Raw genomic sequence first — 25,697 nt, 5'->3', positions numbered from 1 at the left:
TGAGACAGCAGGGATATTCTCTTAGTTCAACTTCAACACACTTTTCGCTCACAGAAACAAAACTTCTCATGCTGGCTACAACATCTTCTACATTTGTTTTGTTAGAAAGCAAATTATCGATCTTAGATTCAACTCCTATCGGACTACCTTCCTGTCCCTTGGTTCCAGAAGGTCGCCCAAAAATACAGTGAGTATGGTGGGGGAAATCATCTGGTAACTTCTATCCAAGCCCCAGTGACTCTTGCCAATATGGACAGGAGGGGAATAAGGGGTTATCCACAGTCATAGCGAAGGGCCTTAAACTCACAGATGCCTCCAAAGGTTGTGAGTAGGATGGTGTACTACTGCCATTTGCTCTCCTCTGCCGGGATGGGCCAGGGGCCTGCCGACAGTAGAGCCACCAGCACACTAATTTCCGGGGCCATTATTATAGCATGACACACATAATTTTCCTTGTGCCCTCTGGCAACAGCCTCTCCGACATTATAAGTCCATACTCCTTCACCCAGTCTGGCATCACGGTCCCGCACATCAAAGTCCTTCAGTCCCCTACTAGCTCAAGTTCGGCATCCCACCCAGAGGGACACACTCACTAACGGTACGACTGCCAACCAGACTCTGCTCGTCTAATGTCCGTTACTGAAGCGGCCTGTTCTCCCAGGACTATACTAAATATCTTTCAGTAGATTTTCCCATGGTAGAGGTCACCCATTCCTGCCACAAACCAGCTTCATGTACCAACCATACTTGTGTCTGGCTGCTTCTTTAAGGTTCACGCTGTCCCATTATTGTTAGACTACTTTTTGGGATAACTTGCACCCATTAAAAACAGTCCACGGTATTGAGCAACCTGCATATCTGATCAATTCACTAATCAGTCCCTAACCAATTATCAAAGATGGAGTCCGCTTGTTTCCTGCAAATGGCTCCTCCCCTTGTGGACTATTCCCACAACTTAACTGTTTGCTTCCTGCTGTCCTCCTGTTGCTAAACAGATTCCACATAGCTTTCTCATGAGCCAGATCAGACACCCCCATACTTTGCACTGACGAGGGGCAAGCACCCCGAAACACCGTGTCTGCAAATTGGGATTCTGATCTGGCTTATATATCCTGAGTCATATTGCAAAGGATTGTTGAAAATCCACTTGTGACTTTTAGGATCGCTACTTCCAATAGGTGGCGCTGTGCTAGAGTTTGTCTCCTTTACTGGAGAGACAATTTGAATATTTCCCAGAGGGGCATTGCAGCTATAAGTCCCCTTACCTGGCAGCCAGACTGGCTTGCAAAGTCTCCTTAAGGAGAATAGTGTTCCCCCGTGGTCCCCACATAGCTTTCTCATGAGCCAGATCAGACGCCCCCATACTTTGCACTGACGAGGGGCAAGCACCCCGAAACACCGTGTCTGCAAATTGGGATTCTGATCTGGCTTATATATCCTGAGTCATATTGCAAAGGATTGTTGAAAATCCACTTGTGACTTTTAGGATCGCTACTTCCAATAGGTGGCGCTGTGCTAGAGTTTGTCTCCTTTACTGGAGAGACAATTTGAATATTTCCCAGAGGGGCATTGCAGCTATAAGTCCCCTTACCTGGCAGCCAGACTGGCTTGCAAAGTCTCCTTAAGGAGAATAGTGTTCCCCCGTGGTCCCCACATAGCTTTCGCATGAGCCAGATCAGACACCCCCATACTTTGCACTGACGAGGGGCAAGCACCCCGAAACACCGTGTCTGCAAATTGGGATTCTGATCTGGCTTATATATCCTGAGTCATATTGCAAAGGATTGTTGAAAATCCACTTGTGACTTTTAGGATCGCTACTTCCAATAGGTGGCGCTGTGCTAGAGTTTGTCTCCTTTACTGGAGAGACAATTTGAATATTTCCCAGAGGGGCATTGCAGCTATAAGTCCCCTTACCTGGCAGCCAGACTGGCTTGCAAAGTCTCCTTAAGGAGAATAGTGTTCCCCCGTGGTCCCCACATAGCTTTCTCATGAGCCAGATCAGACACCCCCATACTTTGCACTGACGAGGGGCAAGCACCCCGAAACACCGTGTCTGCAAATTGGGATTCTGATCTGGCTTATATATCCTGAGTCATATTGCAAAGGATTGTTGAAAATCCACTTGTGACTTTTAGGATCGCTACTTCCAATAGGTGGCGCTGTGCTAGAGTTTGTCTCCTTTACTGGAGAGACAATTTGAATATTTCCCAGAGGGGCATTGCAGCTATAAGTCCCCTTACCTGGCAGCCAGACTTGCTTGCAAAGTCTCCTTAAGGAGAATAGTGTTCCCCCGTGGTCCCCACATAGCTTTCTCATGAGCCAGATCAGACACCCCCATACTTTGCACTGACGAGGGGCAAGCACCCAGAAACACCGTGTCTGCAAATTGGGATTCTGATCTGGCTTATATATCCTGAGTCATATTGCAAAGGATTGTTGAAAATCCACTTGTGACTTTTAGGATCGCTACTTCCAATAGGTGGCGCTGTGCTAGAGTTTGTCTCCTTTACTGGAGAGACAATTTGAATATTTCCCAGAGGGGCATTGCAGCTATAAGTCCCCTTACCTGGCAGCCAGACTGGCTTGCAAAGTCTCCTTAAGGAGAATAGTGTTCCCCCGTGGTCCCCACATAGCTTTCTCATGAGCCAGATCAGACACCCCCATACTTTACACTGACGAGGGGCAAGCACCCCGAAACACCGTGTCTGCAAATTGGGATTCTGATCTGGCTTATATATCCTGAGTCATATTGCAAAGGATTGTTGAAAATCCACTTGTGACTTTTAGGATCGCTACTTCCAATAGGTGGCGCTGTGCTAGAGTTTGTCTCCTTTACTGGAGAGACAATTTGAATATTTCCCAGAGGGGCATTGCAGCTATAAGTCCCCTTACCTGGCAGCCAGACTGGCTTGCAAAGTCTCCTTAAGGAGAATAGTGTTCCCCCGTGGTCCCCACATAGCTTTCTCATGAGCCAGATCAGACACCCCCCATACTTTGCACTGACGAGGGGCAAGCACCCCGAAACACCGTGTCTGCAAATTGGGATTCTGATCTGGCTTATATATCCTGAGTCATATTGCAAAGGATTGTTGAAAATCCACTTGTGACTTTTAGGATCGCTACTTCCAATAGGTGGCGCTGTGCTAGAGTTTGTCTCCTTTACTGGAGAGACAATTTGAATATTTCCCAGAGGCGCATTGCAGCTATAAGTCCCCTTACCTGGCAGCCAGACTGGCTTGCAAAGTCTCCTTAAGGAGAATAGTGTTCCCCCGTGGTCCCCACATAGCTTTCTCATGAGCCAGATCAGACACCCCCATACTTTGCACTGACGAGGGGCAAGCACCCCGAAACACCGTGTCTGCAAATTGGGATTCTGATCTGGCTTATATATCCTGAGTCATATTGCAAAGGATTGTTGAAAATCCACTTGTGACTTTTAGGATCGCTACTTCCAATAGGTGGCGCTGTGCTAGAGTTTGTCTCCTTTACTGGAGAGACAATTTGAATATTTCCCAGAGGGGCATTGCAGCTATAAGTCCCCTTACCTGGCAGCCAGACTGGCTTGCAAAGTCTCCTTAAGGAGAATAGTGTTCCCCCGTGGTCCCCACATAGCTTTCTCATGAGCCAGATCAGACACCCCCATACTTTGCACTGACGAGGGGCAAGCACCCCGAAACACCGTGTCTGCAAATTGGGATTCTGATCTGGCTTATATATCCTGAGTCATATTGCAAAGGATTGTTGAAAATCCACTTGTGACTTTTAGGATCGCTACTTCCAATAGGTGGCGCTGTGCTAGAGTTTGTCTCCTTTACTGGAGAGACAATTTGAATATTTCCCAGAGGGGCATTGCAGCTATAAGTCCCCTTACCTGGCAGCCAGACTGGCTTGCAAAGTCTCCTTAAGGAGAATAGTGTTCCCCCGTGGTCCCCACATAGCTTTCTCATGAGCCAGATCAGACACCCCCATACTTTGCACTGACGAGGGGCAAGCACCCCGAAACACCGTGTCTGCAAATTGGGATTCTGATCTGGCTTATATATCCTGAGTCATATTGCAAAGGATTGTTGAAAATCCACTTGTGACTTTTAGGATCGCTACTTCCAATAGGTGGCGCTGTGCTAGAGTTTGTCTCCTTTACTGGAGAGACAATTTGAATATTTCCCAGAGGGGCATTGCAGCTATAAGTCCCCTTACCTGGCAGCCAGACTGGCTTGCAAAGTCTCCTTAAGGAGAATAGTGTTCCCCCGTGGTCCCCACATAGCTTTCTCATGAGCCAGATCAGACACCCCCATACTTTGCACTGACGAGGGGCAAGCACCCCGAAACACCGTGTCTGCAAATTGGGATTCTGATCTGGCTTATATATCCTGAGTCATATTGCAAAGGATTGTTGAAAATCCACTTGTGACTTTTAGGATCGCTACTTCCAATAGGTGGCGCTGTGCTAGAGTTTGTCTCCTTTACTGGAGAGACAATTTGAATATTTCCCAGAGGGGCATTGCAGCTATAAGTCCCCTTACCTGGCAGCCAGACTGGCTTGCAAAGTCTCCTTAAGGAGAATAGTGTTCCCCCGTGGTCCCCACATAGCTTTCTCATGAGCCAGATCAGACACCCCCATACTTTGCACTGACGAGGGGCAAGCACCCCGAAACACCGTGTCTGCAAATTGGGATTCTGATCTGGCTTATATATCCTGAGTCATATTGCAAAGGATTGTTGAAAATCCACTTGTGACTTTTAGGATCGCTACTTCCAATAGGTGGCGCTGTGCTAGAGTTTGTCTCCTTTACTGGAGAGACAATTTGAATATTTCCCAGAGGGGCATTGCAGCTATAAGTCCCCTTACCTGGCAGCCAGACTGGCTTGCAAAGTCTCCTTAAGGAGAATAGTGTTCCCCCGTGGTCCCCACATAGCTTTCTCATGAGCCAGATCAGACACCCCCATACTTTGCACTGACGAGGGGCAAGCACCCCGAAACACCGTGTCTGCAAATTGGGATTCTGATCTGGCTTATATATCCTGAGTCATATTGCAAAGGATTGTTGAAAATCCACTTGTGACTTTTAGGATCGCTACTTCCAATAGGTGGCGCTGTGCTAGAGTTTGTCTCCTTTACTGGAGAGACAATTTGAATATTTCCCAGAGGGGCATTGCAGCTATAAGTCCCCTTACCTGGCAGCCAGACTGGCTTGCAAAGTCTCCTTAAGGAGAATAGTGTTCCCCCGTGGTCCCCACATAGCTTTCTCATGAGCCAGATCAGACACCCCCATACTTTGCACTGACGAGGGGCAAGCACCCCGAAACACCGTGTCTGCAAATTGGGATTCTGATCTGGCTTATATATCCTGAGTCATATTGCAAAGGATTGTTGAAAATCCACTTGTGACTTTTAGGATCGCTACTTCCAATAGGTGGCGCTGTGCTAGAGTTTGTCTCCTTTACTGGAGAGACAATTTGAATATTTCCCAGAGGGGCATTGCAGCTATAAGTCCCCTTACCTGGCAGCCAGACTGGCTTGCAAAGTCTCCTTAAGGAGAATAGTGTTCCCCGTGGTCCCCACATAGCTTTCTCATGAGCCAGATCAGACACCCCCATACTTTGCACTGACGAGGGGCAAGCACCCCGAAAACACCGTGTCTGCAAATTGGGATTCTGATCTGGCTTATATATCCTGAGTCATATTGCAAAGGATTGTTGAAAATCCCACTTGTGACTTTTAGGATCGCTACTTCCAATAGGTGGCGCTGTGCTAGAGTTTGTCTCCTTTACTGAGAGGTACAATTTGAATATTTCCCAGAGGGCATTGCAGCTATAAGTTCCCCTTACCTGGCAGCCAGACTGGCTTGCAAAGTCTCCTTAAGGAGAATAGTGTTTCCCCGTGGTCCCCACATAGCTTTCTCATGAGCCAGATCAGACACCCATACTTTGCACTGACGAGGGGCAAGCACCCCGAAACACCGTGTCTGCAAATTGGGATTCTGATCTGGCTTATATATCCTGAGTCATATTGCAAAGGATTGTTGAAAATCCACTTGTGACTTTTAGGATCGCTACTTCCAATAGGTGGCGCTGTGCTAGAGTTTGTCTCCTTTACTGGAGAGACAATTTGAATATTTCCCAGAGGGGCATTGCAGCTATAAGTCCCCTTACCTGGCAGCCAGACTGGCTTGCAAAGTCTCCTTAAGGAGAATAGTGTTCCCCCGTGGTCCCCACATAGCTTTCTCATGAGCCAGATCAGACACCCCCATACTTTGCACTGACGAGGGGCAAGCACCCCGAAACACCGTGTCTGCAAATTGGGATTCTGATCTGGCTTATATATCCTGAGTCATATTGCAAAGGATTGTTGAAAATCCACTTGTGACTTTTAGGATCGCTACTTCCAATAGGTGGCGCTGTGCTAGAGTTTGTCTCCTTTACTGGAGAGACAATTTTAATATTTCCCAGAGGGGCATTGCAGCTATAAGTCCCCTTACCTGGCAGCCAGACTGGCTTGCAAAGTCTCCTTAAGGAGAATAGTGTTCCCCCGTGGTCCCCACATAGCTTTCTCATGAGCCAGATCAGACACCCCCATACTTTGCACTGACGAGGGGCAAGCACCCCGAAACACCGTGTCTGCAAATTGGGATTCTGATCTGGCTTATATATCCTGAGTCATATTGCAAAGGATTGTTGAAAATCCACTTGTGACTTTTAGGATCGCTACTTCCAATAGGTGGCGCTGTGCTAGAGTTTGTCTCCTTTACTGGAGAGACAATTTGAATATTTCCCAGAGGGGCATTGCAGCTATAAGTCCCCTTACCTGGCAGCCAGACTGGCTTGCAAAGTCTCCTTAAGGAGAATAGTGTTCCCCCGTGGTCCCCACATAGCTTTCTCATGAGCCAGATCAGACACCCCCATACTTTGCACTGACGAGGGGCAAGCACCCCGAAACACCGTGTCTGCAAATTGGGATTCTGATCTGGCTTATATATCCTGAGTCATATTGCAAAGGATTGTTGAAAATCCACTTGTGACTTTTAGGATCGCTACTTCCAATAGGTGGCGCTGTGCTAGAGTTTGTCTCCTTTACTGGAGAGACAATTTGAATATTTCCCAGAGGGGCATTGCAGCTATAAGTCCCCTTACCTGGCAGCCAGACTGGCTTGCAAAGTCTCCTTAAGGAGAATAGTGTTCCCCCGTGGTCCCCACATAGCTTTCTCATGAGCCAGATCAGACACCCCCATACTTTGCACTGACGAGGGGCAAGCACCCCGAAACACCGTGTCTGCAAATTGGGATTCTGATCTGGCTTATATATCCTGAGTCATATTGCAAAGGATTGTTGAAAATCCACTTGTGACTTTTAGGATCGCTACTTCCAATAGGTGGCGCTGTGCTAGAGTTTGTCTCCTTTACTGGAGAGACAATTTGAATATTTCCCAGAGGGGCATTGCAGCTATAAGTCCCCTTACCTGGCAGCCAGACTGGCTTGCAAAGTCTCCTTAAGGAGAATAGTGTTCCCCCGTGGTCCCCACATAGCTTTCTCATGAGCCAGATCAGACACCCCCATACTTTGCACTGACGAGGGGCAAGCACCCCGAAACACCGTGTCTGCAAATTGGGATTCTGATCTGGCTTATATATCCTGAGTCATATTGCAAAGGATTGTTGAAAATCCACTTGTGACTTTTAGGATCGCTACTTCCAATAGGTGGCGCTGTGCTAGAGTTTGTCTCCTTTACTGGAGAGACAATTTGAATATTTCCCAGAGGGGCATTGCAGCTATAAGTCCCCTTACCTGGCAGCCAGACTGGCTTGCAAAGTCTCCTTAAGGAGAATAGTGTTCCCCCGTGGTCCCCACATAGCTTTCTCATGAGCCAGATCAGACACCCCCATACTTTGCACTGACGAGGGGCAAGCACCCCGAAACACCGTGTCTGCAAATTGGGATTCTGATCTGGCTTATATATCCTGAGTCATATTGCAAAGGATTGTTGAAAATCCACTTGTGACTTTTAGGATCGCTACTTCCAATAGGTGGCGCTGTGCTAGAGTTTGTCTCCTTTACTGGAGAGACAATTTGAATATTTCCCAGAGGGGCATTGCAGCTATAAGTCCCCTTACCTGGCAGCCAGACTGGCTTGCAAAGTCTCCTTAAGGAGAATAGTGTTCCCCCGTGGTCCCCACATAGCTTTCTCATGAGCCAGATCAGACACCCCCATACTTTGCACTGACGAGGGGCAAGCACCCCGAAGCACCGTGTCTGCAAATTGGGATTCTGATCTGGCTTATATATCCTGAGTCATATTGCAAAGGATTGTTGAAAATCCACTTGTGACTTTTAGGATTGCTACTTCCAATAGGTGGCGCTGTGCTAGAGTTTGTCTCCTTTACTGGAGAGACAATTTAAACAGATTCTAAAATTTACATCTATGAGCACTACCTAGACCCAGCCACTAGATGGCCACACTTATATTCTATGCATATACACATTATATACACAGACACATGACACAGTTCATACTACTATAATACAACGCAGTTGGTGCCTTCATGGCAGAAGCATATGGGCTTAGTACACCCAATTTACATTCCTCCCTTTTAATCGTGGACATCCTTGACCACACGGCGCAATACCAATATATGGCACAAAAATTAACATTAGCACATTAACTGTCTCTGGTTCAGCGTCATGTGCTTGGGTCTCTGAAGTGGGTCATTTTGACACAGGACCCACTCGGGTGGGACTTCAGAACATATATTTCAGTTCTCAATCCCAACAGCCCATAGACCAACAGGAGCCCAGAGTCCACAGGGGCTCGCACACATATGCCCTTTCTCTAAATGACGCAATAGCACCTCAACGGTTCTAGTGGTCCAGGAGCACAGTCCTGACTTGTCCGGCTCCTAGGGTCCTCTGCTTCTTCCCCTCCCCCTTTGTGAAGAACAGTCCCTGTAAGTGGCCCAGTGCTACCCAAATGGCAGTCTTGCAATACAGGGGGTACAGGGCAAAGGGTAAAGTCCAATGAGCACAAAGAACAGTATATGGGGATAGAGGCAGAGTCCATGGGGACCAGTCCATGGGTACAGGGGCAGAATCTTTGGGGCACAGTGCACAGTCCAAAGTGACAGGAGCAGTGTCCTTAGGGTGTAGAACCCTCTTGTGGTTTACAGTCCTGCAATCCAGCAGGGGGTGCCATATGTGCACAAAACAAACTGGGAAAAGAGAAACAATACAAACTTTAGCCATTGTTAGGCTAACTCATAGCACTTCTCTGCTACAGTCCTCAAGAACGCAGGACGGTTCCTCTTCTCCAAGTGCAGCAGGCACCTCAAGGGTCTAGAATTGCTGACTCCAGCTTTCCACCATGCTCTACACTGTGCTGCTCTCAGACCCAGGTCTCTTTCACCTCAGATGCTTTAACATACACCATTGAGTGGGCTATTTTGGCCACATAAACCACAGCCGATACACCAGCCCACTCCGGCAGGCGCAAAACTCTGGTGTCAACAGTAGAGGTCATGGAAGGATTCACTCTTTCCGCTATTCTGCCGGACACACACAGATGGCTTCAGGGGATATAGAGGCCAACTCTGCTGGCACTGCTTTGGGGGGAACCCGGTACTTATTGTTGCTGTAGACTTCATCCGTTGGTCTCTGTCGCAGGGTTTTGGCCACCCAGGAGTGGCGCGTATGTCGCCGATCCAGATGTCAAGTCCAGGTCTCCTTGGGGGACCTCCAATAGGCCTCCTGGCCACCATACCTCCTCTTGCAGCTGTAGCAACGATTTCTAGGCCACACACCCTTCTTGCTCAGGCCACCTCTACACTGCTTCATCGCTGTCGTCTCACTCACAAACAATGGTGGCCAATGGCTGAGGGAGTCCCTTTTCGATGATACATATCTTCCAGGGCAGAGCCTCTTCCGACTCCTCACGTTTCTTCATTGCCGCCGCCCATTCTCCATCAGCCTCTTCTTATGTGTGACACCCTGGCCTATCAGGTCGTCAGAGGGTATTGTGCAATCTGCCCATCTGCATAATATCCACCTCCTCCTTGGTTATGGGTCCCTGACCTTTGGTGTTGCTAAGAACAAGCCAATCAAAACCCTAGGAACACTCTGCACCACACCCACCAGACACACCAGTGGACAGCCTGAAGGGAATAGGGCTGGCCAATTGGGGGGTTGGTTAAGGGGAGGTTAGGAGTGTCAGGAGACAGACAGCTAAGCAGAGACTCTCGAGAGGAGAGGTCAGGAGCTGGGCTCCTTGTTACTACTAGGTGGCAGACGTTGGTCTGGGCCTGGTAGGAGCTGGACCCCGGTCGCAGGGGATCGTGACAAGGGGCACGGACTGTCGAGGAGGACAGCCGGCGGCCTTGTGCCATCACCGGGCAGGGTCCAGGGCACAACGGGGTACGTGGACCCCAGGCCAGGAAGTAGCTTCAGGCGTCCTGGTAATTCACCCGACAAGGACAGAGCCTTCAAGATCCGTTCTCCACCCACTCCAAAATCGGGGTACTAATGCAACGAGGGGGATAGGACTTTCCCACTGCCTAGTCCAGAAAATCCCAAGCGTGAACCCTGAGAGCAAGCTCACTCCGTTAGCCATACGGGTGAGCGGGACCCGTTTTAGTTTCAAGCTGAATGGGACCAACTGTAGAAAGAGGTGCCAAGGTCAAGGTCACAGGCTAGCAATCAACACCAACGGGCACGGGATCCAGGCGTGCTCCCTCCCTGCTGCAGTGGCATCAAGAACTTTGGTTTACCACAGTTGTCAGCATCAGCGTTATTGGACTGAGTGAGTACGCAATTAACCCTTTCCGTGCCAATTCCGTGGAGGGGTTAGACACCTGGCTGCCCACTCCATCGCCACCGGATATTCCCAGCTGCAGCGGTGGTACTTAACCCTTACCACACACCACTGGTGGCGTCACGAACTTTCCACACCATCCCCTGTACATAGCCCCCCCCCCTTCAAATCGAGGGGCCGGACGACCCCCAGGTCCGGACGTTCCTCAAGCCACCGCGGATCCAGATCCGAGCAGCCCGGCTGCTGACACAGGGGCGGCACACCTTCAATTTCCTGGCATCACGAACAAGATATGAGCAGGACCCACTTACCTGGGTGACGTGCGCCTTGAAGCCGAAAACCGAGTGTCAAAATTCCTCTTTCCGCCAATTCCGACATTTTCCACCATCTTTTTGCGCTAAAACGCCATCTTCCCCATGAAAGCGCGCGAAGCAGAAGCTCTGCCCTTCGTCCTGCATGTGAGGCTGGAACCGGAAGTTTCCAGAGGGCCACAGCGCGAAAGAGTGCTGAGTGAAAACCGAGGGGGCATGCTGGAATGTAACAACAGCGGAAGTGAAGCAGGGACGCCAGGACTCCGCCATAACGTTCCTGGACGACGCAGAGGAAAGATGGCGGAGCAAGACTGGTCACCGGAACGTGCTGTTCCTGTGACCGCAACATGGATAGAGGAAGAGACAGAGCAGCTGTGTAGAAGATTGCGGACGCAATTCTTGTTCATCCTAAACCACTTATAATGCCTGATTGGAGCCACAGACTCAGACTGGCTGTAAGGGGAATCTAGAGAAAAGCCACTCACAAAGCAGGACCCCAAGAACTCTGCAACCCTTCAACCCCTTTACAGGGATTTGGAATTACACAGAGCCTCAGAGATCGCTACCTGTGGTAGACTGTAGTCCGTGGTCGTCAGGCAGGGTCAAAATCCAGGAGATGCAAAACAGGAACAGAATCAGCAGGCAGGGGCGTAGTGAGGAGACAAAGCAGGGGTCAAATCCGGAACTGGCAGCAAGGTAGAAAAACGACAGGCAGGAGGGTAGTCAAACAACAAGCAAAGGTCAGTGCACAGGAATCACAATACAAACAGCACATGAGCCAGGAGAACAGAACTATCACTGGCAGTGGTCATGTGACAGGAGGGGGAATAAGAAGGGTGTGGTGTCTTCCCATAGGCTGCAGGTGAATGTTGGCCACTTCAGCCGGGAGACACACGCCACCTACAGTCAGCCAGTGGTACTGCAGGTTCCAGGGAAACCCAGCCTAGTGGTTGAGCGGAGCCTATGCTCCGCAGAACCTCGGGCACCGACTCCTCTCCCATCACCAGCACTATCCATGGTGGGAACATAGCGTCGTCTGGTGATCGGAGCAGAAGTCGCAGGAGCGGACTCCGGTGGGGACGTGACACCACTGGAGGCAAGAGTTGAGGAGCCTGGCGATGGCGGTGCGAGCCTGTGAGATTGAAATCCCATGTGAAGAGAGGGTAAGCGGCTACCCAGTCCCTATTGATTGCCCAAATCCGGCCACAGCTGCTGAGGGATCCGGACCGCCCCCACTCACGGTGAGCCCTACACCGTCACCTACCCCGTCCTCAGCAGACGCCGAGCTGCTCACACTAATCCCGGCAGCGGAACCTTCAGTGTCTTCAAAGGAAGCTCCAGCTGCAGAAACCACGGTGCTGTCCCTCATCCCTGTCATGACAGCGGTCATCCGGACCCCGGCCAGACCAGACCCGGCCGCATCACCAGGCCCGTCCTCAGAGGCGGAGCACCCGGAACCTGCAAACCCAGCTGCGGAGTAGTCAGTCTTTCTACCTGCAGATGCGGAAGGTAGAAAGACACTCCTGACCTCCCCTTAACCAACCCCCCAAGTGGACGACCCTATTCTACTCAGGCCGTCCACTGGTGTGTCTGGTGGGTGTGGTGCAGAGTGTTCCTAGGATTTTGATTAGCTGGTTTTGGCAATACCATTTGTTAGGGACCCGTAACCAAGGAGGAGGTGGATATTGCACAGAAGGGCAGATTGCACAATACCCTGTGACGACCTGATAGGCCAGGGCGTCACACATGCGCACAACAAAACATCAATTTTTGAGTAAAAAAGTAACAATCTTTATTGATTCCAAAGACACTAAACACACAAAGACACTAAACACACATCATAAAATCATTTAAAAACATAAACACATTTCAGAAGACGACCTCCACAGGGTAAATTCACCCATTCACATATGACACCCAAAATAATTAATCGTACATAACAATTTAGTACATAGATTAAATAATTAAGGTGCTATACACCAGTACAAGATCATATACAGTATATATCTGATTTATGAATTATTGCGTCCTGTAAAGACGTCCATATATGCCCTGTTAGAAAGTATATATACCTGATATACTAGTCCGCCAAATCAGGGACCATCAAACCCTAATTGGAAAAAAAATGTTTTTGAAAAAATGCAAACAACAATAATGTACAGAAAATGAGGTATACAAGTATATTGGGTTACATCAGAATGGTATAAAAAAATAGTTCTGTGTGACCAAGCACAAGGGCCAAATGGACCTACTGTGTGCTACAAAAAATATGGCGCCTCTCAGGGACTCATAGAATGCAAGATGACAGACTAATGGCCTCTGATGAATTGGCCAATTTTTGTGCTGAGTACCTTTGTTTTATAAATATATTATAAATAGCAAAAATGCCGAAAGAATTGCCATGCAGCAGATTTTATTCTGCTGCAAATCTGCAAGTAAAAAACAAGCAACATGTGTATGAGACTTCAGGATTCCTCAAAGGTATTTATTTATACTGAGGGATTTTAAGCAATAACTGGGAAAGAGGGGAGGGGGCTGGGAACATGCGAAAATAAACATTAAAAAATACCCATCTTTAGTAATACCCATTTTAAGGGTCTAAATATAACAATTCACATACAGGTGCATCTCAAAAAAGTAGAATATCATCAAAAAGTTAATTTATTTCAGTTATTTAATACAAAAAGTGAAACTCATATATTATATAGAGTCATTACACACAGAGTGATCTATTTTAAGTGTTTATTTCTGTTAATGTCGAAGATTATAGCTTACAGCCAATGAAAACCCAAAAGTCATTAACTCAGAAAATTGGAATAATTACCACAAAACACCTGCAAAGGCTTCCTAAGTGTTTAAAATGGTCCCTTAGTCTTGTTCAGTAGGCTACACAATCATGGGGAAGACTGCTGACTTGACAGATGTCCAAAAGGCAGTCATTGAGACACTCCACAAGGAGGGTAAGACACAAAAGGTCATTGCTAAAGAAGCTGGCTGTTCAGAGTGCTGTATCCAAGCATATTAATGGAAAATTAAGTGGAAGGAAAAAGTGTGGTAGAAAAAGATGCACAAGCAACCGGGATAACCACAGCCTTGATAGGATTGTTAAGAAAAGGCCATTAAAAAATTTGGGGAAGATTCACAAGGAGTGGACTGCTGCTGGAGTCAGTGCTACAAGAGCCACCGCACACAGTCGTATCGAGGACATGGGCTACAACTGTCACATTCCTTGTGTCAAGCCACTCATGACCAATAGACAATGCCAGAAGTGTCTTACCTGGGCAAAGGAGAAAAAGAACTGGACTGTTGCTCAGTGGTCCAAGGTGTTGTTTTCAGATGAAAGTAAATTTTGCATTTAATTTGGAAATCGCGGTCCCAGAGTCTGGAGGAAGAGTGGAGAGGCCACAATCCAAGCTGCTTGAGGACTAGTGTGAAGTTTCCACAATCAGTGATGGTTTGAGGAGCCATGTCATTTGCTGGTGTAGGTCCACTGTGTTTTATCAAGTCAGCGCAGCCATCTACCAGGAATTGTTAGAGCACTTCATGCTTCCCTCTGCTGACAAGCTTTTTGGAGGTAGAAAATTCATTTTCCAGCAGGATTTGGCACCTGGCCACACTGCCAAAAGTACCAATATCTGGTTTAATAAACACAGTATCACTGTGCTTGATTGGCCAGCAAACTTGCCTGACCTAAACCCCATAGAGAATCTATGAGAGACGCCAGAGCCAACAATACAAACGAGCTGAAGACTGCTATCAAATCATCCTGGGCTTCCATAAAACCTCAGCAGTGCCACAGGCTGATCGCCTCCATGTCATGCCGCATTGATGCAATAATTCATGCAAAAGGAGCCCGACCAAGTATTGAGGCATTTACTGTACAAACGTTTCAGTAGTAAAGGTATATATGGTGTGAACACTGCTCTATTAAGGGTGGTATAGAGGTGCTAGTGAGAGGACCAAGGTCCGGACTATAGAATGTAAATTCAAAACACTGCACTCTCTTCAGCATGAGGTAATAGTAAAAGAAAGTCAACAGATTCGTTTTTATCGTGCAAACCAAGTGTCTTTATTTATGAACAAAGTTAGTGGGAGGGACTAAGGGACGTTTCGGCCCAAGCTGGGCCTTCTTCATACCAAGTCACACTGGGGAAGGGTAAAGAAAAAGAAATAACTATTTACATATATCACAAGAATATCAACAGATCATATACATATATACATAATTACATGGAAAATCATGTCCTAGTTGGTGTAAAAGGCACAGTAATAGCATATCAGCAGTTGAAGTAAGTCTCCAGTCGTCACAGCCAATATGTGCAATGACAATAAGATGAAAGGCAAGATTTGACAATACATGAAAAATTTGCATACCTCCAATCATAGATGAACTAATATCACAGAGGGAATTTTTTTCTCTCTCCTTTTTAGGGGGTTTTTTGGTATAGAAATGGTGAGGCACTCCACCCAGGATAGAAGGATTGTGGTAGTAGCAAAACGCAAGCCCTGCAGATAAAGGCATGATTATGAAAGGGTAGTATTTCTATAAGGGGAGTAGCACTATGGGGGAGGGGGGATAACTGATTACCTTGCTCGTGCTAGCAAATGAATAACTATTGGAATTTGTCCTTTTAAGTTGGGAGAGTTCAATAACTCGTGGTCCCTGAAGGATGAGAACGTATGTGGTCAGCAGGTAACACATGATATATAGCACCCCCATGTAGTGGATCCCCTGTATACCATTACCTTAGGTTTACAGTAAGTGGATAAGGTCACGTATAATGCACTTTTGTCTAGAAGCATAGGGGGCTTACTTGCATCTGTAATCACGAGGGATAAGTCTTAGTAACAACATTACATGTGAGAGGAAAATACAGCCGTACTTGGAAGTTAATGAAGTGACACATATTACCTGCAGGCTTTAGGATAGGAATGTAGCAGTGGGTAATGGAGTCCTCTGAAAAGCAGAAGGGGGAGTATGGAGTTAACAGATTGGAGGTTGAAAGGATTAGGGACAGATAAGATTATCGCATACCTTTGCAGCCGTCTTCCCAGACTGTGGCTTAGAGCAGTGAGTTAACAGGTTTGGGAGCTATTTAACTCCTGAACCCGGAAGTGCACGGAGACGCCGGCACCTGCGTATTGGTGACCTGCGCTGCTATTAGTGTATTGGTGGTACCGTTAAGTCTTGAATAGAGGTGCCCGCACATGTGCAGTAGGGCTAAACTCGTACATAGACGTGGGAGGATGTTTATCCTCAGTGTGTCGTTCGAGATCAATGCAGGGATAGGGGGCGGACACTGCACATGTCAGTCTATTGGTAGTGAACGACTGATGATACCAGAGGGGGTATTATCTATCTAGTCAATGTATAAGGCAGTAGTGTATGAAGCATTTGGAAGTATGGGGACATAAAGGCAACTGCAATGTAATACACAGGCATATACATAATAAATTCCTCATTTTGTCAAAGATCAATAGTGATTAGTTTACATCCAATCATTTTAAGGTATGACCTAGGAAAAAAAACATAAACAAAGGAAGGGTCCCAATATACTAATAGAGTGAACTAGCATTACCATCTATACATGACTAAAATAGAGAGTGCTGATTTTATACATTACCGTCTAATAGTGAGTGTACGATGGAAGAAGGAAAGGTGAGGATGGTATTTCTCAAGTTTTCTGTAAAAAATGTACCATAACATAGTTAGTGCGGTTTAGGGCAAATACAAAGGTATAGTACCATCATTATATTAGCCAATCTATCTCTCTATTAAGACCTTTAGGTGCTAGAGTTTGTAACTTATGGATCCAAAAGCTCTCTCTTTTTTTGAGAAGCTCAATATGATTTCCTCCGCGCCTGGGCCTATATACTTTATCAATAACCTGGAACCGTAACTGCGCTACATTATGCTTAGCTTCGTGAAAATGGTGTGGAATGGGTAGCCATAATTTTCCACACCTAATGGTGGATTTATGGCTTGCAATGCGGTCACCGACATGTTGGATTGTTTCGCCGACATACAATAGTCCACAGGGGCATTTGATGATGTACACCACAAAATTGCTCAAGCAGGTAAAGTATTCTTTTATTGGGAAGCTTTTGCCAGACCTGGGGTGCGTAAAGTGGTCTCCTTTGATCACGTTCGAACACGATGGACAATTCAAGCAAGGGAAGGTACCCGTACGTTTTGGTGCTAACAAGGTTTGTACATTTTTCTTGTCGCTGCCAATATCCGCTTTGACCAGGGAATCTTTTATGTTTTGGGGTCTTTTCTTACACATGATAGGTGGAAGTATAAACGGCCCTATCTCTGGATATGCTTTTTTTAGAAGCGGCCAGTGGCGATTGATAATATTGTAAATCTTAGGCATAGACGGGTGATACGTATGAACAAATGGTATCCTTTCCACTGTTGCTGTGTCTATCCCTGAGGGGGTGGTGAAAGATAGTCTTTCTCTTTCTGTCTTAAGCAATGTTATTGGGTAATTACGTTCTATGAACCGATTGGACATTTCTTCAAGTCTCTGCTCTCTTGTGTTCTCATCCGATACTATCCTTGTAACTCTTGCAAATTGAGATCTAGGTAGACTATTCTTAGTCGATTTAGGATGACAGCTACTGTATAGGAGCATACAATTCCGATCGGTCGGTTTACGGAATAGGTCTGAGGATAGATTGCCCATTGTGTCTTTTTTGATGTACGTGTCCAAGAAACTAATTTCTTCCTGATGATGATTTAGCGTAAACTTGAGCTCAGGCCACACTTTATTAATATGGTCATCAAATAAAAGCAGGCTTTCCAAATCTCCCTGCCAGATGCAGAATATATCATCTATGTAGCGAGCCCATAGAAACGCCAGTTCATCAAAGGCTGGGTATGAATACACAAAGCGCCCCTCAAAATAGTCCATAAACAAATTTGCATACGCCGGGGCTACATTCGAGCCCATCGCGGTCCCGTGTTTCTGGATATAAAAATCGTCCTTAAAAAGGAAATAATTTTCATTGAGGACTATCTCGAGGAGGCCTATAGTGAAGTCAATCGAGTCCTGGCTCAGATTAGTCTTATTGAGCGCGATTTTGGTTGCCCTAATGCCTTTGTGATGGGAAATTGAAGTATATAGACTGCTTACGTCCCAGGTGCACAGGAAGCTGTTAGGGGGGACCTGTTTTAGATCTCTGACCTTTTGTAAAAAGTTGTTGGTATCTAAGATAAAAGATTTGGTATTTTTAGCCAAGGGGGTAAGGACTTTCTCTAGATAAATTGATAGAGGGGAAAGAACGGACTCTGTCGATGCTACTATGGGCCGGCCAGGAGGATTAATGAGAGATTTATGGATTTTAGGTAATGAGTAGAATACCGGTGTTATGGGATGTAGTTTAGTGAGAAAGGTGCGGGTGGTTTGATCAATAGTACCTTTGTCGAAGTGAATAGATAGAAAGCTTTGGATTTTCTGTTGAATTTTGAATATCGGGTCTGAAGATATTTTCTGATATGTCATAGTATCATTAAGTTGGCGCTTAATTTCATTGATGTAGTCCTGTGTATTTTGGACCACGATCGCTCCACCTTTGTCAGCGGGTTTTATAGTTATGGCCTTGTTGTCCCTTAAAGAAGATATAGCTAATTTTTCTGAAGTATTAATATTACTTCGTGTCGGGTAAAAGCCCAATTCATGTTCATGCATATTGTCTTTAATGTCACGGTCCACTAAAGCTATAAATGTTTCTACAGCATGATGAGTTTTAGGTGGCATAAAGTGACTGGGATTGTGAAGACCCAACGTCTTAATGTTGGTTTCTTTAAGGACTGGTTGTTGATCTATGTTATGGAGTGTAGTAGAACCAAAGTGAGTTTTGAGCCTAACTGACCTATAGAACCGTTGCATGTCATTTTCAAGGGTAAAGGAATCCCATTTAGGTGTAGGGCAAAAGGTCAAGCCTTTGTTGAGTAAGGACAGTTCATTAGGTGACAAAGTATAGTCAGAGATGTTGACAACTAAATTGGGACCCTTACCTGTGAGCGCAACGTCATCCCCCAGTCTCCTCCTCCTCCTCGACCTCCTCGTTGGTTTGTTCTTCTTTTTATTGGTCCTAAAAAAGAGGTTGAATGGCTGCCACTGGACTCGCTTCCTGAGGAAGCGGATTGATTGTGAGTAGGTGGTCTTCTCCATTGTCTTGTATTGCTGGTTTGCCAATCGTTCCATCTGTACACTCGGTTTGACAGATAGTCCTCTGTGTCCCTCTGGAACTTCTGTCTTTTCTTCTCCTCCAAGTTCCTTTTAAATTCTTTTAAAGAATCTTCAGCTTTTTTCTTATAGGCAGCTAAGTCCGCAGGGGTCAACGCATCTGCCAGTTGTGTTTCTATGGTTAGAATTTTCTCTTTCGATTCCCTTATCGCTGTTTGTAGATGTTCAACTGTGAGTACGATCAAATCCAGGGAGCACTTATTCAGAATCTGTTGAAATCTTTTACAGTACTCCTCGTTGCCCGAAAAGAGAGTGGGTCTTAAATTACACCTGAGGCCCCTTGGAATGCGGCTCTGCCGATAATATTCAGCTAGGGTAGTACAGTGGAGATCCAGGGAAATAAATGTCCGGTTCTCCTTCTCCCAGTCCCTGGTCCTAACCTCTCTAATGGGAGTTTTCAAAAACTCAGTAGAGTTAGTCACTTGTGCTAAAATGCTATTACTGGTAGTGTCATCGTAAGCAAAAGTATCGGATGACATGAGTGGGCAGGTTCAATCACCAAGAAAAGCTATAGTAAAGGTATATATGGTGTGAACACTGCTCTATTAAGGGTGGTATAGAGGTGCTAGTGAGAGGACCAAGGTCCGGACTATAGAATGTAAATTCAAAACACTGCACTCTCTTCAGCATGAGGTAATAGTAAAAGAAAGTCAACAGATTCGTTTTTATCGTGCAAACCAAGTGTCTTTATTTATGAACAAAGTTAGTGGGAGGGACTAAGGGACGTTTCGGCCCAAGCTGGGCCTTCTTCATACCAAGTCACACTGGGGAAGGGTAAAGAAAAAGAAATAACTATTTACATATATCACAAGAATATCAACAGATCATATACATATATACATAATTACATGGAAAATCATGTCCTAGTTGGTGTAAAAGGCACAGTAATAGCATATCAGCAGTTGAAGTAAGTCTCCAGTCGTCACAGCCAATATGTGCAATGACAATAAGATGAAAGGCAAGATTTGACAATACATGAAAAATTTGCATACCTCCAATCATAGATGAACTAATATCACAGAGGGAATTTTTTTCTCTCTCCTTTTTAGGGGGTTTTTTGGTATAGAAATGGTGAGGCACTCCACCCAGGATAGAAGGATTGTGGTAGTAGCAAAACGCAAGCCCTGCAGATAAAGGCATGATCTCACTTTCTCACTAAACTACATCCCATAACACCGGTATTCTACTCATTACCTAAAATCCATAAATCTCTCATTAATCCTCCTGGCCGGCCCATAGTAGCATCGACAGAGTCCGTTCTTTCCCCTCTATCAATTTATCTAGAGAAAGTCCTTACCCCCTTGGCTAAAAATACCAAATCTTTTATCTTAGATACCAACAACTTTTTACAAAAGGTCAGAGATCTAAAACAGGTCCCCCCTAACAGCTTCCTGTGCACCTGGGACGTAAGCAGTCTATATACTTCAATTTCCCATCACAAAGGCATTAGGGCAACCAAAATCGCGCTCAATAAGACTAATCTGAGCCAGGACTCGATTGACTTCACTATAGGCCTCCTCGAGATAGTCCTCAATGAAAATTATTTCCTTTTTAAGGACGATTTTTATATCCAGAAACACGGGACCGCGATGGGCTCGAATGTAGCCCCGGCGTATGCAAATTTGTTTATGGACCATTTTGAGGGGCGCTTTGTGTATTCATACCCAGCCTTTGATGAACTGGCGTTTCTATGGGCTCGCTACATAGATGATATATTCTGCATCTGGCAGGGAGATTTGGAAAGCCTGCTTTTATTTGATGACCATATTAATAAAGTGTGGCCTGAGCTCAAGTTTACGCTAAATCATCATCAGGAAGAAATTAGTTTCTTGGACACGTACATCAAAAAAGACACAATGGGCAATCTATCCTCAGACCTATTCCGTAAACCGACCGATCGGAATTGTATGCTCCTATACAGTAGCTGTCATCCTAAATCGACTAAGAATAGTCTACCTAGATCTCAATTTGCAAGAGTTACAAGGATAGTATCGGATGAGAACACAAGAGAGCAGAGACTTGAAGAAATGTCCAATCGGTTCATAGAACGTAATTACCCAATAACATTGCTTAAGACAGAAAGAGAAAGACTATCTTTCACCACCCCCTCAGGGATAGACACAGCAACAGTGGAAAGGATACCATTTGTTCATACGTATCACCCGTCTATGCCTAAGATTTACAATATTATCAATCGCCACTGGCCGCTTCTAAAAAAAGCATATCCAGAGATAGGGCCGTTTATACTTCCACCTATCATGTGTAAGAAAAGACCCCAAAACATAAAAGATTCCCTGGTCAAAGCGGATATTGGCAGCGACAAGAAAAATGTACAAACCTTGTTAGCACCAAAACGTACGGGTACCTTCCCTTGCTTGAATTGTCCATCGTGTTCGAACGTGATCAAAGGAGACCACTTTACGCACCCCAGGTCTGGCAAAAGCTTCCCAATAAAAGAATACTTTACCTGCTTGAGCAATTTTGTGGTGTACATCATCAAATGCCCCTGTGGACTATTGTATGTCGGCGAAACAATCCAACATGTCGGTGACCGCATTGCAAGCCATAAATCCACCATTAGGTGTGGAAAATTATGGCTACCCATTCCACACCATTTTCACGAAGCTAAGCATAATGTAGCGCAGTTACGGTTCCAGGTTATTGATAAAGTATATAGGCCCAGGCGCGGAGGAAATCATATTGAGCTTCTCAAAAAAAGAGAGAGCTTTTGGATCCATAAGTTACAAACTCTAGCACCTAAAGGTCTTAATAGAGAGATAGATTGGCTAATATAATGATGGTACTATACCTTTGTATTTGCCCTAAACCGCACTAACTATGTTATGGTACATTTTTTACAGAAAACTTGAGAAATACCATCCTCACCTTTCCTTCTTCCATCGTACACTCACTATTAGACGGTAATGTATAAAATCAGCACTCTCTATTTTAGTCATGTATAGATGGTAATGCTAGTTCACTCTATTAGTATATTGGGACCCTTCCTTTGTTTATGTTTTTTTTCCTAGGTCATACCTTAAAATGATTGGATGTAAACTAATCACTATTGATCTTTGACAAAATGAGGAATTTATTATGTATATGCCTGTGTATTACATTGCAGTTGCCTTTATGTCCCCATACTTCCAAATGCTTCATACACTACTGCCTTATACATTGACTAGATAGATAATACCCCCTCTGGTATCATCAGTCGTTCACTACCAATAGACTGACATGTGCAGTGTCCGCCCCCTATCCCTGCATTGATCTCGAACGACACACTGAGGATAAACATCCTCCCACGTCTATGTACGAGTTTAGCCCTACTGCACATGTGCGGGCACCTCTATTCAAGACTTAACGGTACCACCAATACACTAATAGCAGCGCAGGTCACCAATACGCAGGTGCCGGCGTCTCCGTGCACTTCCGGGTTCAGGAGTTAAATAGCTCCCAAACCTGTTAACTCACTGCTCTAAGCCACAGTCTGGGAAGACGGCTGCAAAGGTATGCGATAATCTTATCTGTCCCTAATCCTTTCAACCTCCAATCTGTTAACTCCATACTCCCCCTTCTGCTTTTCAGAGGACTCCATTACCCACTGCTACATTCCTATCCTAAAGCCTGCAGGTAATATGTGTCACTTCATTAACTTCCAAGTACGGCTGTATTTTCCTCTCACATGTAATGTTGTTACTAAGACTTATCCCTCGTGATTACAGATGCAAGTAAGCCCCCTATGCTTCTAGACAAAAGTGCATTATACGTGACCTTATCCACTTACTGTAAACCTAAGGTAATGGTATACAGGGGATCCACTACATGGGGGTGCTATATATCATGTGTTACCTGCTGACCACATACGTTCTCATCCTTCAGGGACCACGAGTTATTGAACTCTCCCAACTTAAAAGGACAAATTCCAATAGTTATTCATTTGCTAGCACGAGCAAGGTAATCAGTTATCCCCCCTCCCCCATAGTGCTACTCCCCTTATAGAAATACTACCCTTTCATAATCATGCCTTTATCTGCAGGGCTTGCGTTTTGCTACTACCACAATCCTTCTATCCTGGGTGGAGTGCCTCACCATTTCTATACCAAAAAACCCCCTAAAAAGGAGAGAGAAAAAAATTCCCTCTGTGATATTAGTTCATCTATGATTGGAGGTATGCAAATTTTTCATGTATTGTCAAATCTTGCCTTTCATCTTATTGTCATTGCACATATTGGCTGTGACGACTGGAGACTTACTTCAACTGCTGATATGCTATTACTGTGCCTTTTACACCAACTAGGACATGATTTTCCATGTAATTATGTATATATGTATATGATCTGTTGATATTCTTGTGATATATGTAAATAGTTATTTCTTTTTCTTTACCCTTCCCCAGTGTGACTTGGTATGAAGAAGGCCCAGCTTGGGCCGAAACGTCCCTTAGTCCCTCCCACTAACTTTGTTCATAAATAAAGACACTTGGTTTGCACGATAAAAACGAATCTGTTGACTTTCTTTTACTATTACCTCATGCTGAAGAGAGTGCAGTGTTTTGAATTTACAAACGTTTCAGTAGGCGCCAACATTTCTGAGTTTAAAATCATTTTTTCAATTGGTCTTATATAATATTCTAATTTTCTGAGATAACGACTTTTGAGTTTTCATTGGCTGTAAGCCATAATCATCAACATTAACAGAAAAAAACACTTGAAATAGGTCCCTCTGTGTGTAATGACTCTACATAATATATAGGAATAATAGGAATAGATCCCTCTGTGTGTAATGACTCTATATAATATATGTTTTTCCTTTTTGTACTGAATTACTGAAATAAATTTACTTTTTGATGATACTCTAATTTATTGAGTTGCACTTGTATGCACAATGGTTGATAATATAACTCTAACAAAAAAAATAAGGCTTATTTCGAACATGGAATATCCTTATTCAATGGGAAAATTGAGTTCCAAGAAGCCCACCTAGTATGGTATTTTTTTTTTATTTATTATTCTTTAAAGTGAGGACAAGTTCAAATAAATTATGGGTAGAAACAATTTCTATAATGTTAGTGATTGAAGGAATGTAGCAAATAAGATTTTTTTGTAACTGCAAAGATGTGTAAAGCAATGTATCTTATCTCAGTTGGGAGAGCTTTGGCCTGGAGGGAAAGGAGGGACAAATAGGTGTGAAATTAACAGTGTCCTTCTTAATATAGTTAAAAAGGACATTTATTTTTTTTCAAAGGGGCCTAATTTTTGGACATGACCGAAAAATATGGATGATGTTGACTTTGTAGCCGCATTTCCTCCAATATGAGTCTGATTGATCTGGAAAAACACAACGGTTACTTACCGGTAGCCGTTTTTTCCAGAACCTATGACAGCACCACGTGAGAGAGGGATCCGCCCAGCAAGGACAGGAAACCATTCTGAATAAAAGGGCGGTACTTCTCCCCTTCGTCAGTTGATTACCGAGAATGAGAGGACCTCCAACAATCGTTAGAACTTACTCCACCACCACTAAACACCCACAAGCACACCGAAAAAGTGTACACCAAGGATGAGAAAGGGAGGGAATATAAGGGTGCTGTCATGGGTTCTGGAAAAACCGGCTACCAGTAAGTAACCGTTGTGTTTTCCCCTCACCCATGACAGCACCACGTGAGAGATTTCCAGAGAAACCCATTTAGGGAGGGACTACCGCCTCAAGCACCCGTCTACCAAACGAAAGAGCAGCCGAGGAGGATAGGTCCAACCGATAGTGCCGGAAAAAAGTAGATTGTGAGGACCAGGTAGCGGCCCTACAAATTTGTTCAATAGATACCTGTGCACGTTCAGCCCAGGAGGTAGACACCGCTCTGGTGGAATGGGCCCGGATGTTCTCCGGAACAGGCGCTCCACTGGAGGAGTAGGCTAAAGTAATGGCCTCCCTAATCCACCTAGCGATAGTACTCTTGGACACCCCCTGACCCTTGGTACTACCCTGAAAGGAGATGAATAACGACTGTGTCTTCCTCACTGCCTGTGTGACCAAAAGATAGTGTAGGAGGGCCCTGCGTACATCTAGGGTGTGAAATCTACGTTCCCCCTCATCAGTGGGACGGCTGCAGAACGAGGGCAGGACTATTTCTTGCGTTCTATGAAAATGAGAAGCGACCTTCGGGAGATACGCTGGGTCCGGTCGCAAGATGACTCTATCCTCAAGGACCTGAGTGTAAGGCTGCACAACTGACAGGGCCTGCAAATCACTGATTCGCCGTGCCGAGGTTAATGCGACTAGCAATACGGTTTTCAGGGTGAGCAATTTCAGGGAAAGCTTAGACAGGGGTT

The 25,697-nt window shown here is 45.4% G+C and overlaps 2 protein-coding genes across 2 annotated transcripts in view; both read left to right on the top strand.

The window, feature by feature from the left end:
• TKFC (triokinase and FMN cyclase) overlaps positions 1 to 25,697 on the top strand; it is a 742,129-nt gene that overhangs the window by 292,538 nt on the left and 423,894 nt on the right. The window lies entirely within an intron of this gene.
• LOC142254360 (uncharacterized) lies at positions 20,955 to 23,866 on the top strand. Its single transcript, XM_075325406.1, has 5 exons — positions 20,955 to 22,286; positions 22,954 to 22,998; positions 23,091 to 23,164; positions 23,248 to 23,322; positions 23,405 to 23,866. The coding sequence occupies exon 1, from the start codon at positions 20,955 to 20,957 to the stop codon at positions 22,158 to 22,160; it is 1,206 nt and encodes a 401-aa protein (XP_075181521.1). The 3' UTR covers positions 22,161 to 22,286; positions 22,954 to 22,998; positions 23,091 to 23,164; positions 23,248 to 23,322; positions 23,405 to 23,866.

This window comes from Anomaloglossus baeobatrachus, chromosome 10 (assembly GCF_048569485.1).
Source record: "Anomaloglossus baeobatrachus isolate aAnoBae1 chromosome 10, aAnoBae1.hap1, whole genome shotgun sequence".
NCBI classification, from domain to species: domain Eukaryota; kingdom Metazoa; phylum Chordata; class Amphibia; order Anura; family Aromobatidae; genus Anomaloglossus; species Anomaloglossus baeobatrachus.
Note: the sequence above shows the minus strand (reverse complement) of the source record. Positions and strands in the feature narration are given on the sequence as shown.